At 51.3% G+C, this 16,996-nt stretch overlaps 1 protein-coding gene across 4 annotated transcripts in view; it reads right to left on the bottom strand.

Moving 5' to 3' along the window:
- The window catches only part of VPS4A (vacuolar protein sorting 4 homolog A), a 14,168-nt gene extending 922 nt beyond the window's left edge, over positions 1-13,246 (bottom strand). Inside the window, exons 1-11 of one of the 4 annotated variants that reach the window (XM_028477649.2) lie at positions 13,048-13,244; positions 9,407-9,518; positions 9,159-9,306; positions 7,840-7,901; positions 7,623-7,742; positions 6,855-7,011; positions 6,130-6,278; positions 5,688-5,769; positions 5,248-5,467; positions 3,843-3,983; positions 3,228-3,357 (exon numbers count right to left, since the gene is read on the bottom strand). In XM_028477649.2, the coding sequence (XP_028333450.1) occupies positions 3,256-3,357; positions 3,843-3,983; positions 5,248-5,467; positions 5,688-5,769; positions 6,130-6,278; positions 6,855-7,011; positions 7,623-7,742; positions 7,840-7,901; positions 9,159-9,306; positions 9,407-9,518; positions 13,048-13,068 (1,314 nt within the window). In that variant the 5' untranslated portion in view covers positions 13,069-13,244 and the 3' untranslated portion in view covers positions 3,228-3,255. Of the gene's footprint in view, positions 1-2,491; positions 3,358-3,842; positions 3,984-5,247; positions 5,468-5,687; positions 5,770-6,129; positions 6,279-6,854; positions 7,012-7,622; positions 7,743-7,839; positions 7,902-9,158; positions 9,307-9,406; positions 9,519-13,047 lie in introns of those variants that run through there. The other 3 variants (XM_024125064.3, XM_024125065.3, XM_028477648.2) reach the window with 3 other exon arrangements.
- Positions 13,247-16,996: the final 3,750 nt, after the last annotated feature.

Raw genomic sequence — 16,996 nt, 5'->3', positions numbered from 1 at the left:
GTCCGGAGCCTGTGCTCCGCAGCGGGAGAGGCCACGGCAGTGAGAGGCCCGCCCACCGCAAAAAAAAAAAAAAAAAAAAAAAAAAAAAAAAAAAATAGGTCTTTCATAAAAGCAAAGCAGTGTAAAGTGAAGTTTCGAAAAGTGGGGGATGCCTGTAGTTGAGAAGGAGCAAAGAGCCTCTTCCTGTCACAATTAGGGCAGAAACAGAAAGCAGAACTTGTGCTTCCTCGTCAGCACACTTATTCTGAAGAAAATAAATTAGCATCATGGTGACCAGTGTTTTAGCTTTAAGATTCCGTCACAGCTTTGTCAAGAGGTTAAGGAACTCATTTCTTTTGATACTTGTCTTACCTCATCTTTATGTTGAGTTTTGCCATGCAGGTACTCTTACCAAAGTCCTCAAAATCCAAGTACCCATGGAGTAAGAAGTCCAGTAAGTTGTTTAGAGAAAATGTGTTTTAAACAGTAGTTAATTAAATGACCCCAGGAAAGACCCATTTCCCAGCATGGCTTTCTCTAAACAGCCAAGCCTGGGGGCCTGTGAGGCCAAGCAGAAGAGAACTGGCTCTCTGTGCATCACACTTCAGAGAGAAACAGGGCCCAGCACTGCCCTGAGGTGAGGACAGAGACTCAGCCATCTGGGAATCTGTAGTAAGCTCTCACGTATACTGAAAACATGTATCCTTAGGAAAATTAGAATTCAGTGAGCCTCCCTTCTATTGGACAGTGTTCAGAAGCTCCTGCAGGATGGCATCAAAACATTCTGAAGATTCCTTACAGGCTCTGCGGTTAACAGTCCTTAGTAATGCCTTTGTAACGCAGATCAGTAGTATTTGCCTGAAGCTTCCCGAATCTAGGCCTAAAAGTAAACGATTGCCCAGAGTGGACTGTGGAGAAAGCCTGAGACTACGCCGCTGACGATATATGAAATTTACTGTTGTAACCAAATCCACATACAAGGAAGGATTTGATCAACTAGCCCAAGACACTACAACCCAAAGACAACAAATTCTTGCATTTACAAGAAAGAAAACCTCTCCCACCTTGGCCAGATACATCAGCTGCAAAACTACACAGATCAGCACCATAAGCTAATAAAAGTTTTAGAAGTCAACTTCCACAGCGAAAATCAATGTAGGCAGAAGGTTTAGAACAGAATTCCCAGGTAGGGAGGAAGTGAATTTCAGAGCAAGCGCTTAGGGAAGGAAATTCCTCTGCACATATTAGCCACATTGAGCACAGCCACCGTGCCAGCCTCAGTAGTGAACAGAACATTCATTTGCCCTGTTACTGGTGGTAGAGAGATAAATGGAAAGGCAGGGCAGCTGTGAAAGCTGTGACTAGAGCTGTGAGGATGAACCACAGCAGTCCTACAGTTTCTGCTAACCCCTGTGACTTGCCAAGGTGTTCAAGCAGTAGAAATAAGGAAGCAGGTTAAGAAAAAAAAAGGCCAGAGCCTTCTGATTTAAGTAAAGGTAACCAGACACAACTAAAATGAAGCAGTACAAGGAGGGGGTGGTTTATAGACCAGCAGTTGGTGGCTGAAGGCACATAACTAATCAAGAATATAATAGGGGAGCTCCTGAGTGAGTGACAAAGATCCCAGCCAGTGACATCTGGAGGTCAGGCCTGCTGATCCACCAGCACTGGAGAGGAACACTGGGCCTAAGCCTTCAAGGAACCAAGCAAAAGTTGGCTCAATTCAGCAGATGCTCCTAACCAGATCAAAGAAACACCACAGTGCAAAGCTAATAAGATCAAGAGGGGCCACATAATCAGCTCTGGACCATTCTGGTTGAAGATACAGAGGAAGAATGCTAGGTTTTGGTGGGGGAGGAGAGCTACAGCAACCGGATGCCAGGCTGCTTCTGCTGCCCCTCAGACAGCACTTCCAGGGCTACTAGCTCTGGAGCCTTGGCTGTCTCACTATCAGGAGTCACAGGTTCAAATGGCTACAGGGGCTAGACAGGAAATGCAAAGGAGTGAGGCAGTCCAGGTGGAGACGGGTGAGCTGGAGACCACAGTCCCCCCTACGAACAAGGCAGGCCCTGCTCAGCTGCAGCTGATAGGCTGCTTCACGGGGATTCAGGTCCAGCGTTCCCTAAGCTACTGTTTCAGAAGCCAGAGATCTAAATTTTTATGTCAACTCTTGACTTTAAATGTTGGCAGCAGACCAAACCAAAGCACAACTGCAGGCCACGTCTGGCCCACAGGCTTCCCAGTTTGCAGCCCCTGATCTGGAGGCTGAACAACAAGAATCGCCCAGGTGCCTTAAACACCCCCACCGCACTTCTGAGGCCTTGGGGGAAGAAAGGTCTCGTGAATCTGACTGGAGAACAGGCCCAGGAACTGCAGCAGCTGGTGATGTTCCTGTTTACTTGCTACTCCACTGAAAAGAAGAGAGCAGACACCAGAGGATCTTTCTAGTAGAAGCAAGTGTGGCCTTGAAAGAGCCCCAGACAAGAGTCAAAGATGAGATCACTCAGGTGGCTCAAGAAAGGAAAAGGATTTATTAGCCCATTTCCTGGACAGGGACCCGGGGGCAGTGGCCGGGTTCAGTGTTCTCACATTCAGAGGGAAGAAAAGGCAGCAGGGAAACCCGCCTGACTGCCTTCACTCGTTCTAATCTATACAGCTTTGTGCTCACAAAAACCATCCTCTTCTCCTGCAGGGAGGACACAGGGCCCGGAAGGAGAGAATGGCTTGGCTTTACTCTTGGCCTTTACAGACAGAGCCTGGGCTGGGGACCCAGGGCATCAGCGATTCTGTTCACACGGAGCAACACTTGGGTCTAGAAGGGATGGGCAGCGGGGCTCTGGCCAGCCATCCTGAAGGTCTGCTGCACCTGCATCACGCCCAAAGCACGGGCTGCTCCCGCTCCTTGACGCTTCAGGCAGATTTTAACTTTATTTATAAACAAGACGGAAATCCAAGCAGCATTAATTTAGGGGAACAAAAAATGGTTTAAAGAAAAAACCATGGAGGGGCAGGACAAGGAGGTGGTGAGCATCCAGAAGAGGAGGAGGAGGAAGCAGGAAGAGCCAGTATTCCACTGGGTGCCGAATGTGCTTCTGCGTCTCCGAGGCCGGGGAGGCCCTTCCTTCCTGCTCCCCCAGCTGATGGCCAGACAGCAGAGGGGATGCTGTAGTGACTTTAGGACAAGCCCTGGAGCCCTGTCTGGCCACTGACATGGGGAGTACCATGGATTGACCCCAATCAACTCCCACCTTCACCATCACGCATGTGAAGAAGGTTTTAACTCTCCTGTCCAAAGTCCTCTGAGAATTTCTTCACTTTCAGGAGGTCATCTGCATTCACGGTGGGCCGAGTGGTGGCCAAAGACCGGAGCATGTCCGACTGCAAAGACAAGTGCTTGTGGGTGAGGGAGGCTGGGCTCCAGGGCCTCAGCCTGCCTTAGTCTCAGCCCCATGCAGTCCAGGGTGGGAAGAGCCCTGGCGCCGAGGTCACGCCCCAGCCCCTAATGCAGAACTCCCGTTGCCTGGCTTCTGCCTGAAGGCCTCCTGGGGCAGGGACGCTCCCCTCCTGAGGCAGCTCATGTCATTTCCAGATGACCTACTTCCGGTTGAGAGAATCTAAGTTCCCATTATTTCTTAACTCGTGTGAGAAGCTCTTTTCTAACTGCACGCCCACCACACCAGGCCCAATGGCAAACACTTGCCTCACAGAACAGGCAAGACCAGGAAAAGGAGAGGCCAAGAAAAGTCAGATGAGAGGCTGCCTATGCAACTGCACCAAATCAAACTGTGCTGACAGACATTTACTGGTTCCTTCTGTGTACAAAACAAGCTCTGTGTAGTCCTCTCTCCCAGCTGGCCACTTACCATGCAAACCACAGGCTCTAAGAGTTTGTCACCGGGGACATCCATCCAAGTCATCTCCATGGCCCCTGGGTCCCCTGGTGAGCATGGGGTCAGGAGGTCGTCGATCATAATGCTAGGGTTGGTGCGGGAAGGGCCACAGACCTGAAACCAAACAGGAGTTTGACTGGCTGGAGGGGTTGCCCCTTGGCATTTGGGGAAGGGGCAGGACGTCTCAGGTTTCTGAGTCCTGAGCAGAAGGTAATAGCATGGTATGAACAAATGCCTGGGTTTCTAGATCATCAGTCTGATCTGACTGATGGGCTCCTTCAAACCCTTGGGCTGGGCAGTCAGTGTGGTTCCAAGTCTGATTTCAGAGGTTCGTGATCAGCATGCTATTCCAGCTACTGTTCTCTGGAATCTCAGTCTGTGGCCCAAATGCCTAGAAAGCTTCCTCTTCCTCATCAACTCCATCAAATCTCACCACAAGTGCAGTGACATCAAAATGTTTTTCCAACCGAAGGCTGCGTGCTCCATTGGCAACATCTCCCCAGATATCCCCAAGGCTCAATCCCTCCCGTCCTTCAACTCTTGACTCAGTGTCACCCAGTATGGCCTATCGTTTAAGAGTGAAACCTACCCACACCCCCTCCAAACCTCAGAAACACCAGACCTCCCTCCCCGGCTCTGTCTTCCCCTCATCACCCTCTAAGAAATGAGTCTTTTTTGTCTGTTGTCTGTCTCCCCCACTAGAAACGAGGCTCCTGTAGGGCAGGGATTTTTGTCTGCTGTGGTCACAAGTGTCTCCCCAACACCTAGAACAGTGCCAGGCACACAGCAGGACCCTCAGCGACACCTGACAAACACCTGCTGCGTGAATGGAGTTCCCCTTCATGGTGTGTGATTTTGTACCCACTGCTTTCAGACATGCAGCAGGGTCTACCACGCGCATCAGCACAGTGCTGACTGCAGGGGTGGCAGAGGTGACAGTCACGGTGCCCTGTCCTCTAGCATCACACAATCTGAGATGGTCGCCCTCCAGCCAGAACTGCAGGGGAGGTGGAAGCAGGTGCAACCCCAGCCCCTGGAGTCAGAGAGCTCGCCATGCACTTACCCTTGGCTCCCCAGGAGACCCAAAATGTGTCACCCAAGCAGCCAGAAAGCCAATATCCCCTTTCCTGTGACACTTTCTAAGCAATTCCTTGCTAGCCCGCTCACCTTTTTTTTGTGGTATGCGGGCCTCCCTCTGCTGTGGCCTCCCCCGTTGCGGAGCAGGGGCTCCGGACGCGCAGGCCCAGAGGCCACGGCTCACGGGCCCAGCCGCTCCGCGGCACGCGGGACCCTCCCAGACCGGGGCACGAACCCGGCTCCCCTGCACCGGCAGGCGGACGCGCAACCACTGCGCCACCAGGGAAGCCCGCCCGCTCACCTTTTTGAAGTGTGTTGCTGACTGTACTTTCCTCACGGGCTGCATGAGGGAATCCCGCACGATGATGCTGATGTCTGCGCCTGAGTAGCCTTCCGTCTTCCGGGCCAGCTCGTGGATGTTGGCGTCTGTGAGGTTGTGAGGAGTGCTCCCCAGATGCAACCGGAACATCTGGGCACGGGCAGCCTCCTCCGGCAATGGGATATAAATTCGCTTTTCAAACCTAGAGAGCCAAGCACATGGCAGGACTTGAGAGCGGATGGCGGGATGGTCTCAATGGAGAGGCCTGGGGGGCCCTCCAGAAGCCGGCTTCACTAAGGGCTCTGCAGACATGGAGAAGCCGCCAGAGAAACAGGGTCAGGCTGCACCCCCTGCTGCCAGCAGCAGGTTGACCACGGCCGGAGACAGATCTCGGCCCGTGGCTCCTACTGGGGAAGACTCACCTCCTTCTAATGGCTGAATCCAAAACCCACGGGATGTTTGTGGCACCAAGTACCAGAGTCCCATCATTGTTATTCCCCACCCCTGTGGAGAAAGGGAAACACAGACGCCAACTCAACACCTGCAAGGATCAGTCAGAACCTGTGGGAAGGACCTCAGGGACTTTGCGTCCTGAACTGGAGCTGTCCCTGTGACACCACTGGCAGGGACCCGGCTGGCTTTACTTGGGTGAAGAGCCCTACAGCCCTGCCTGCCTTGGCAGGGGTGGAGAGGTGGCCGGCCAAGGCCGCAGTAACCTCTCCTCAATGAGGAGCTAAGAATTGCTTCTCTGATATCCCCTCCACCGAAAGGACAGTCAGATCCAGCCACAGCTAAATAATGATGCCCTACGCTGGCTTTAGTGGGGGACGAGAACCAGGGAGGGGACCCGGGACTGGCACACACCCTGCATCTGGACCAGGAACTCCGTTTTGATCCTTCGGGCGGCCTCACTCTCATTTTCGTTGCGGGATCCGCAGAGTGAATCCACCTCGTCGATGAAGATGATGGAGGGCTTGTGCTGCCTGGCCAGCTCAAACAGGTTCTTGACTAGCCTGTGAGGGTGAGACACAGGGTTGGGATCCAGACACCTGCACACATGCCCAGCCGGGGTCCCAGGCACCACCTCTCCTCTCGCCCTTCCCTTGGAGAGGCTGAGATGACAGAAAAAATGGTGGTAACAAATCCTCCGGCAGCACTGCACTGAGAGGAAGAGCAAGCCTTGGCAACAACTTCAAATCCTGGCAGCCCCGTTCATTAGCTCTGGACTGAGGACAAGTCACTTCCCTTCCTCTCCGCCTCAGTTTGATCGTCTGCAAAACGGGAGCCAGTGTGGGGAATAAGTTAACTGTATAAAGTCCCCAACAGACAACACTCAGCGGAAACCCAGTTCCTGGGAGCGCCTTTCCCTTCCCTTCATGAGGACTCATGGCTCCCAAGTTCCCTTCCAGTCTCCGCTGGCTCTGTCAGGACCGTGTCCCACCTGACGAGCTAGCAAGATACCCCTCTCCCAGCTACTCTTCCCGGCCATCCACAGCGGCTCCTCTGGGAGGTGATTCCAAGGGCAGGGAAGCTGGACCACGAGCAGCTGCCAGGGCTGCCAGGAGAGTGGAGCCTGGCGGCTGACTTACTTCTCACTCTCCCCCAACCACTTAGACATCAAGTCTGAGGAGGACACAGAGAAGAAGGTAGAGTTGTTGGCCTCCGTTGCCACTGCTTTGGCCAGGTAGGATTTCCCTGTGCCAGGGGGTCCAAAGAGCAGTATTCCCCGCCAAGGGGTACGCTTGCCTACGAGAAAGAATGAACTGAAGTAAGATTCTTCCTGATTGGGGAAAGGGAACAGAAAAAAGCAGAGGGGCCTTAGTCATGGTAAACACAGTCGGAAATGAAAAGTTCTACATGACAACTTTGCTCTAGGAGCAAAGGAGTAAAGGGAACTAAATCACCTGCCGAGGGCTTGATCCTAGCCCTGGCTCATGACCCCCAGGACCTGGCAAAGTGACACTGGCTGGCACTGGTTCCTAACCCTGCCTACCGCTGAGATGGTCGAGTCAAAGTTCTAGCCACAAAAGTGTTTCTGACACTGGAGAGAAGCCAAGGAGTAGATGACCGTGATGAGCAGCCCTTGGGCCCTTGCCTGCTAAGGGCAAAAGGGAGCCGAGTCACCATCTGCCACCTGGACACCTTCATAATGGGGGCCCTCAGCTGGTGGCCTCAGAAGCCTGATTTTTCTTTTTTTTTTTGGCCACGCCACGCGGCTTGCGGAATGTTAGTTCCCCAACCAGGGACTGACCCGAGACCACAGCAGTGACAGTGCAGAGTCCTAACCACTGGACCGCCAGGGAATTCCCAGAAGCCTGATATTTTTGCATCTGGGCCTAAAGTGGCTTAACTCTTACCTGTGAACAAGTGTGGGAATTTAATTGGCAAAATGACAGCTTCTTTGAGGGCCTCCTTGGCCCCCTCCAGCCCAGCCACGTCATTCCACCGAATGTTGGGCTTCTCCATCACGACAGCACCTGCAAGATGAGGGCAGAGCCTTCGACCTGGAGCCCGACTTGCCAGGGGGTCCTTGCCACATCCCCCTCCCGTCACCACAGGCCTCAAGCCTCTTACCCATCAGCTGTTCTTGCAATTTCTTTTTCTCTGGATTATCCCCTTCACTGTCACTATCGCTGCTGGGAAAGGAGACAGAAGATGACAGGCTGGAGCAAGAGGCAGTTGGCAAGGGGGCTCTCAGAGCAAGGCCAGGCTCTGGCTGCCAGCCTGATGCTAAAAAGATGCTTTCCCTGCTCAACAGTGGTGAGAGACCCGCAGACAGGCACCTCCGGGATGTCGGGGCCACAAATCATCAGCACTCCCCTCTGGATCCTCTAGGAAACACTCTCATAACCCACCCTCGCTTCTTCATCAAGGGCATAAGAATCGCGACATGTGTCCTCTCTAGAAGGCTGGTGAGGGACCTGTGCTTTGGCTGGACTTCAAGAGCAGCCAGGCAAGCACTTGGAGCTGTTACTGGCCTTTCATAGAGACTCAAAACAGGACAGCAAGTGGCTATGCCTCCAGGGCCAATCCCTATTCGGACATAAGTAACTTGCCATCCTTAAAACTCTTCCAGCCCTCCTGCCCCTACCTCAGTGTGTCTCGTACTCTGGGGAGTCTAAGCACAGGCGACATGTCCTCTCCGTCCAGGAGCAGGGCCTCCCCCTCTGGGGAGTCAGCTGACACACCACCTTCCTCTCTCCTACTCCCCAGCTGGGCACCCTCCCCTCACCTCCAGGACACCACTGGCCTTTGTGCTCAAACCACAGATGGGAGGTGACAGGCTGTAGAGGGAACAGTGGCTTTAAAGTCAGAAACAGAGGCCCTGGGTGTGGGTCCAGACTCCATCAAGTACCAGGTCTGTGGCCATCCCTGAACCTCTCTGCGTCTGCTGCCATATCTGTCAGATGAAGATGAGAATAACAGCAGCTGACATTTGTTCGATCCTTACTGCGCTCCAAGCCCTCTTCTCAGGGCCTTACCCGCATCATCTCATTTGCTCCTTAGAGCAACACTAGGGGGAAGTCCCACCACCTTCCTCCTCCTACAGATGAGGACCCTGCAGGCTCAGGAGGGTCATGGCACTTGTCCGAGGTCACACGGCTAGGAAGTGGCAGAGCCGGGCTAGATCCTGAGAGTCTGGCTCCCCACCTTGCCCGCAGCTTTTCCATACAGATCCAATGAGATGATGTATTGATAAGTGGAAGTTTCCTGTAAAATGTCTGACGAAGGCAGCTGCAGGCATTATCACTATTATGAATAGAATTTCCCAAAAGGAAGGTGCCGGAAAAGTCCACAGCAGCATCAGCACCAAGACGACGTCGACACAGGAAACAGACAGCTGTTCGTGGGGGCTCTGGTCCCCACCAGGTCCTCCGCTCCTCCATACTCACCCCTTGCTCTCGCTCTGGTTCTCTTTGACTGGCTTCTTGCCATGCTTCTCTTTATTTCGTAAATAATCCTTCAGCTTCTCTGCCCGGTCTAGGTACTGCATGCACTTGGCTCGAATGCTCTCCTTGGCCTTGTCGCTGTGTGCCTCATCTGCAAAGAGGAACCACGTAGGGGCCCCTGTGAGCCCCCGTGTGCCCGCCCTCCTCTCGCAGGGGCTCTGCGGCTGGGGAGGACCCCACGTGGGACTCACATTTGATAGCGTGCAGGAAATACTCCACGGCATGCTGGTAGAGCCGGAGTGCCTCCTCGTAGTTCTTGGCTTTATCCTCTTCTGTGGCTTTTGTCACCAAATCAATGGCTTTCTGGAAAGGCAAAACATATAACCCAGTGCTTCCCAAGAGATCCAAAAAGCCCCTGGGTTCCAGGCAGCAGGAATACACTGATAAGAGATATTGCCAGGCTCGGGAATCTGTCAGTCACAGATCTTTATGTTGGCCTACTTGTTCAACATCAACTAGAAAGGCCCGGAAAGGAAGCTTTAAAAGACAGCCGTTCCTCTTCACAATACACTCATACAGTTAAAAGCAACCTCCTTCTCAGTCAAGCAGAAGCCTGATCAAATATCTCAGGTTAGGGCTCAAAGGGAGAGTTCACTTTCTATTTCACAGCTTCAGGGGAAAGAGAAATAGACCTGGACTGAGAGCCTGCAACAGGGCAAACCCCAGAACCAACTGATTGCTGTGCGGTTCAGCATGGAGGCCAGAAACCACCCTCGACCTCATGGGCCAGAGAGGAGGCAGCCAGCTAGGAAAGTCCTCCATTGACCCAAGAGTTTTATGAGATGGACTTAAAGGCATCTCTGCTTCTTTCTACTGGCCCAACTCACTTCTCTAGGCTGAAAAGAGAAGATAGTTTCCCTAAAGTTGAGACCTAGGGAAGGGATGCTTAGACGTGTGATTCAATACACCAGTAGATCCAGGAGGAAAAGTGTATGCTTACTCCAGAGGCATGTATGAGCTGCCAGTGGAGGGGAGCGATCCTCTGGAACCTCCTAAAAACTCTGTGAGAGTCTTTGTAGACCTCTTAAACCCTGTAGGCCTGTACTCTGCCCTGAACTTAAAGCATGCTGGATCTTTCAGGCAGCTGCCCCACGACTACATATCCAGCTTTAGAAACCACAGCTTTACCAACCCGGGAAGCATTACCAGAATTATCCTCTGCAGGCTGATACAGCACTAGACACCAGGCAGGCAGAACCCACTGTATACACACAGTTCCGTCCACAGTGAACAATAAGCCTCCTGACCAGCTCTTGGCAGGGTCTGGGCATCTGTGCAGCCCTTTCTCATATGAAAATAAGAAGTCTCAGAAAGACACAGGGAGTGCTACAGAACAAACAGACTGGGATAGATTAGGGCAGGATGATGTTAAACAAACTCACCAGGTTGAAGAGATGAGGAAAGGTGAGTGTTGGCTACTGTTTTCAAGCTTCAGCTCCCTACAATACTTACAAATAGATAATGGCTAGGCACCCTGAACCTTCCTGCATAATTAGTTTAACCACAAGCTTCACGTGTCTACTCTCCTCCACGAGGCCCTTCGTCCAGATAGACACGAAAGTGGTGCTCCTATCACCAGTGGCTTCTAGTTTCCAGAATACACACCCCCAGTTCCTTGGACTTTTCCACTCTATACACTTTGCTTGGGTCTGTCCTTTTGAAAGGGGGGTTCAGAACGATACTCCAGGTATGCTCTGCCTCTCACATGGCAAGGCAGGCCCATCCCCTCCCTCCTTCTAGATACTCTATTAATTCATGCACCTCAGAGTACCTTCGGTTGTTCTGGCAACCATAAATAGTTTTTCACATACAAGAGGACTGAGTTGCAACTTGGAGACGAACAGTTTTGCATAACAGGATGGAAAGGTAACAAATAAAACGACCAGCCCTGGGCTTCCCTGGTGGCGCAGTGGTTGCGCGTCCGCCTGCCGATGCAGGGGAACCGGGTTCGCGGCCCGGTCTGGGAGGATCCCACGTGCCGCGGAGCGGCTGGGCCCGTGAGCCGTGGCCGCTGGGCCTGCGCGTCCGGAGCCTGTGCTCCGCGACGGGAGAGGCCACGGCAGAGGAAGGCCCGCATACCACAAAAAAAAAAAAAAAAAAAAAAAAAACAAAACTACCAGCCCTGCTGAATCTCTAGTAACAGGTGTGCCAAAGGATGAGGATGAATGAAAAGGGTAACAAAGATGTGCTAACAGAGGAGGTAGCAAACTTTCTGTAAAGGACCAGAATGTAAATATTTTAGACTTTCCTGCCATACAATCTCTGTTGCAACTACTCAACTATGCCTTTGTAGCCCCAAAGCAGCCACAGACAATTATGTAAACGAATGAGCAGAGATGTGTTCCAATAAAACTTTATAGCTACTGAAATTTTAATTTCATGATTTTCACATATCATGAAATACCCCTTTTTTCAGACACTTAAAAACGTAAAAACCTAGGACACGATGTTAAGTGAAAGAAGCCAGTCACACTGGACCACATATTATATAATTCCATTTATATGAAATGCCCGGAATATGGAAATGCATAGGGACAAAGAGTAGATTAGTGTTTGCCTAGGGTTAGGAGGAATAGAGGGATCAGGAGGGGGGATGTGTGACTGCTAAAGGCACCAGGGTTTCTTTCTGGGGTGATGAAAGTGTTCTAAAAGTGATTGTGGTGATGGTTGCACAACTATGAATATACTAAAAGCACTGAACTGTACACTTTAAATAGGTGAATTGTATGGCATGTGAATTATATCTTAATAAAGCTGTTCTTTTAAAAAAAGGAAAAAACATTCTTATCTCACAAGCCCAGTAAAAACTGGGCAGGTGGGATCTGCAGGCCATGTTTGTCGACCCGTGTGATAACAGCTTCTGCTGGTGGATGGTGGGGCTTGGCTTTGGACTCCAGCAAATTCCTGGCTTAGTACCCCACTGTATTCCACGCCTCTGCTCCTCCCTCTCTTTTTGTCCACCTGGAGTAACCATCCCTCCTCCACCTCCAGGTATCTGCATGCCCCCCCATCCTTTGACCACCCAGCCAAATGCCTCTTCTTCCATGACCTCTTGCCCAACTCCCCCAAGCACTGTGTCTGTCATCACTTAATGAACACTTAGTATGTAACCATGTAACCGACACTGTTAAGAATGCTTTACCTGACTTACTCAATCTAGAGCCACTATCACAACAACCCTATACAGGGGATTACCCCACGTTACTGACGGAAAACCCGAGATTCCAAGATCAACTAACGAGCGCCCAAGGTCACATGCTAGTGAGTGGCAGAGCCGAGATTCAAACTCAGGTCTGAGGCAAAACAGTTTCTGTTTTCCGGCCCAGCAAAGGCCGGCAGCACCTGGAGGATGGGTCAGTCATGCATCCAGGTGGCGCCACCTCAGCACCACCCGACGCGATCTAGGGAATGAATGAAGGGTCTTTGGCCGAGAAGAGGAAATCGGAGACCGTGGAAGAGCGGGGGTTTGTTCGAAGGGAAGCAGGAGGAGGAGGAGGAGGAGGGGAAGCCAGCGGCCGGACCGCAGGCCCGAGCTTCCCGGGTGTCGCTTGTGAGGCCCGGGTGAAGCTGATCCCCAGGGCAGTGCCGGGGAGCCGGCTACACGTAGCGGCCTCGGGGCCCTGCGCGGCCGAGGGAGCCGGGCGTTCTGGACGGGAGGCGACCCTCGGCTCTGAGCACGAGAAAAGAGAAACGGGCGGAGGCGACGACAGGGCGACGGGGCGGGGGCGCGAGGCCTGGGCTCCGAGGAGGCCGCCCGCCCGCCCGCTCGCAGGCCCCGCCGCGCCTCCTTCGGCCTCCTCAAGCCGGGCCGGGCCGCGCCGCGCCGAGGTACCTGGAGGGTTGACGTTGTCATTTCATCTCCTGGGTCCGCCCCACACCCCGCGGCTCTGCTTGCAGCCTCGGTCCGGCCCCGCTTGCAGCCTCGGTCCGGCCCCGAGAGCCGAGGAGCTGGTCCGGCGCGGGGAGCCCGGCGGGTCGGCGCTGGGCGCGGACAGGGTGACCACTCGCAGGGGAGCAGAGTCCGAGGGCGACCGAGTAGCGCGGCCCAGAGCGGTCGGGCCCGAGCCGCGCGGCTGCCCCCCGGCGGCCACGACCGGCACTGCAGACGCCGCTCCCCGCCGTGGCTGTGGGACTAGGGCCGGGACGGGGCAAGAGGCGTGTCGGGGGTGGGGCGGGACTGGGGGCCCGAGGGGGCGGGGCCAGACGCAGAGCGGAATGGAATCCTTAAGTCCTGGATCCCACTTTGAATAAAACAGCACCTATAGGGCAGTTTTTACTCGCACAATAAGCCTGACTTCCCAGAGCTTTGGGTTCCTGATGTTTAATAGGGTATAATAATAACAATTAGTATCTACCTTGTCTGCCTTTCGGAGAAAATGAATGAGCTAGCTAATGTAAACAGTGTACCCCACACTGGGGCTCTGTCCCTGGTAACGGTTATTATGAGGCCGGTGGCGCTGTCTGAAGCCAATTCTGTTTTCCTTTATACTACTTTTCTCCTTAGGAAAGTGATTTTCTTAGGCCTCCAAAGCTGGGGGCTCTACCCAGGTGAACTTAAGCAGAGCAGATTGGTTGTTTCACATTCATTGAGTTCAGCATGTCTAAAAAACCAATAGGAAGGATCTAGTAAAGAAAGCTAGCCAACGAGAATAGGACCAAAGCCTAGGTGGGTGGATTGGCTGCAGACATTACAGTGGGAGCAGAGAAGATAGTTGCCTACCTAGGCTGGCCAGAAGGTAACAAGAAGTTGGGAGAGTACCTTTGGATGGATTCTGTTTTCTTGGTGAATTAGAAGGAAAGAGAATCTGCTGAGAGAGAGGGAGAGAAGGTAGAAGGCCTGGGGTGTGAGGAGAGTAAGAATGGTTTGAAATCATTTCAAGTGAACTGTGTTAAGGGCAAACCTGGTAAAGGGTGGCAACTTCTATAAATGTATAGAGATGACAATTTGCTTTGGATTTTTCTCCCCGGTACTCAGCCACTCGAGTGCGGGTTCATCCATGAGGCTGCCATGAAGATAGAGCAGCAAGGGAATTCACAGGTTTGGTGAATGTGGTACTGCAATGGAATCAGAGCCAGGTAAGGTGGGAAGTGAATAGGGAGAAAGTAAAAGTGTCAGTGGATTAATTGAGGACTCCAAAGACTGAAGGATAGTCACGGTGGGAACACACTGGAGAGGGATGCTTCAGTTTTTAATTTTGGAAATGGCTCTGTTTCAGGTATAACACAGTCGAGGGGCTACCATGGGAGCTGGAGGATGGGTGAGATGGAGCCAAGGGGCCATCATCACACATGGGGAGTTCAAGGAACCAAAAGGCCCGGTGCTGAGCATCCCTGTGGACACTGGAGTCAGGATAATGGCAGGAGTGGCAGGACAAGGCCTTTGAGGAGTCTGGGTGAGATGAGGAGGCAGACACCCTCCAAATCATGGCTTCTCAGCTTCTACCCTGAAACACTGCTCTTTTAGACACTGATGGCTGAGTGGGGAGGCTTTCATTTGATGTCTGGCACCAATGATGTTATAGTCACTATACTTTTGCATCATTGAGAGCACAGGGCTGGGGCTTTTCCAGGGGCCTGGCAAAAGACAGACACTCAATATCTGCTGGAAGAACTAATAATTAACTAAAGAATTAATAAGCAAACAAAAGAGAGGGACCTAACTGGTGGATAAACGTGAAACAAAGAAACTGAGAACATATTAACTCCACTTATTTGATAGACTGTTCCAGCTGGAAGACAGAATTAAAAGTCCCTACAATTAGAGAGGTTTGTATTAGCCTGCTAGGGCTGCCATAACAAGATACCACAGGGTGGCTTAAACAATAGAAATATATTTTCTCACAGTTCTGTAGGCTAGAAATTCAAGCTCAAGGTGCTAGCAGGGTTGGTTGGTTTCTTCTGAGGCCTCTTTCCTAGGCTTGCACATGGCCATGCTTTTGCTGTGTCTTCAGAGAGTCTTTCCTCTGTTCACATGAGCCATGGTATCTCTTTGTCCAAATTTCCTCTTCTTATAAGGACACCAGTCAGATTGGATTAGGGTCCATCTTAATGGGATCATTTTAACTGGATCACCTCTTTAAAGGCTCTATTTCCAAATACATTCTGAGGCGCTGAGGGTAGGGCTCAATGTATGAATTTTGGTGGGATACAGTTCAGCCCATAGCAAGGGCTGGCAGGGTTGAGATCCACTGGCTGTGTTCATCTTCCCTTTGTTCTGCCTACTCTGCTCTGACCTCTTGCTTTGCTTGTCTGGCTCGAGCCTGCTGTCCAGACACTGACTGCTTTATAAGGCAGTGCTTCCGGGAGGAAGCCCTGCCTCCTAGAGGAAGTTCTGTCCTGAGCAGCCGCTTCTGATGATGGGAAACCAGAACTCCTCCCCATCCCACTTGATCACTGGTCGTTGACTTTCTCCTAGGATGCTAGCTTGAAAACAGGCTCTGAGGACACCTCATTTCTGCAGTGGTGTTGCCATTGCTGGGGATGGAGGTGTGAATGGAGGAAGGAAAGGGGGAATAAAGGCACTAAATCTAAGTTTTTTGTGGGCTGGCACATGGAGCACGTTTAGGCTTGATTCTGAATCAGATCAATAACTTCATGTTCTAACTTTTTCACTAGAGCAGAAATCAGATTCTCAGCTCCCACATTTTAGGTAGAAAGTCATTGACTTGCAAATGCCCAATTCCATTTGCTCTTTTTATTTTTAAGTAGTTGATTTACAATGTTGTGATAGTTTCAGGTGTACAGCAAAGTGCTTCAGATATATATATATGTGTTTTTTTTCAGATTCTTTTCCATTATAGGTTATTACAAGATATTGAATATAGTTCCCTGTGCTATGCAGTAGGTCTTTGTTGTTTATTTTATATATAGTAGTGTGTATCTAGTAATCCAAAACTCCTAATTTATTGCCCCCCCTTCCCCTTTGGTAACCGTAAGTTTGTTTTCTATGTCTATGACTCTATTTCTCTTTTGTAAATACGTTCATTAGTATCATTTTTTTAGATTCCACATATAAGTGGTATCATGTATCTGTCTTTCTCTTTCTGGCTTACTTCGCTTAGTATGATAATCTCTAGGTCCATCCATTTTACTGCAAATGGCATTATGTCATTCTTTCTTATGGCTGAGTAATATTCCGTTGTATATATGTACCACATCTTTATCCATTCCTCTGTCGATGGACATTTAGGTTGCTTCCATGTCTTGGCTATTGTAAATAGTGCTGCTATGAACACTGGGGTGCATGTATCTTTGAATTAGAGTTTTCATCTTTTCCGGATATGTGCCCAGGAGTGGAATTGCTGGATCTTATGGTAAATTTATCTGTAAGTTTTTTAAGGAACCTCCACACTGTTCTACGTAGTGGCTGCCCATTTGTTCTTTCTTGCACAGCACTTTTCTATATTGGGTTCTGTTGATGCTGAGAATGTGGCACTTGTTGTAAACCCAAGCTTGGACCAGTGAATCAACTCTGCTTAGCCAATACAACCTCATAAAATCAGTCTATACAAACTCCAGCATTCTAGGGCTCATGCCAAGGAGTAGGTTCTGAGCAATTTGTTAAGGAGCTTCTTGGTTGGGGGCATGAACAGTGTGGAGGAGGAGGAATAAAAACAAGGTTCAGGGCTCCCCTGGTGGCGCAGTGGTTAAGAATCCGCCTGCCAATGCAGGGGACACGGGTTTGAGCCCTGGTCCGGGAAGATCCCACATGCCGCGGAGCAACTAAGCCCGTGCACCACAACTACTGAGCCTGCGCTCTAGAGACCGCGAGCCACAACTAC

The sequence above is a fragment of the Physeter macrocephalus genome, chromosome 17, assembly GCF_002837175.3.
Source record: "Physeter macrocephalus isolate SW-GA chromosome 17, ASM283717v5, whole genome shotgun sequence".
Taxonomy (NCBI): domain Eukaryota; kingdom Metazoa; phylum Chordata; class Mammalia; order Artiodactyla; family Physeteridae; genus Physeter; species Physeter macrocephalus.
Note: the sequence above shows the minus strand (reverse complement) of the source record. Positions and strands in the feature narration are given on the sequence as shown.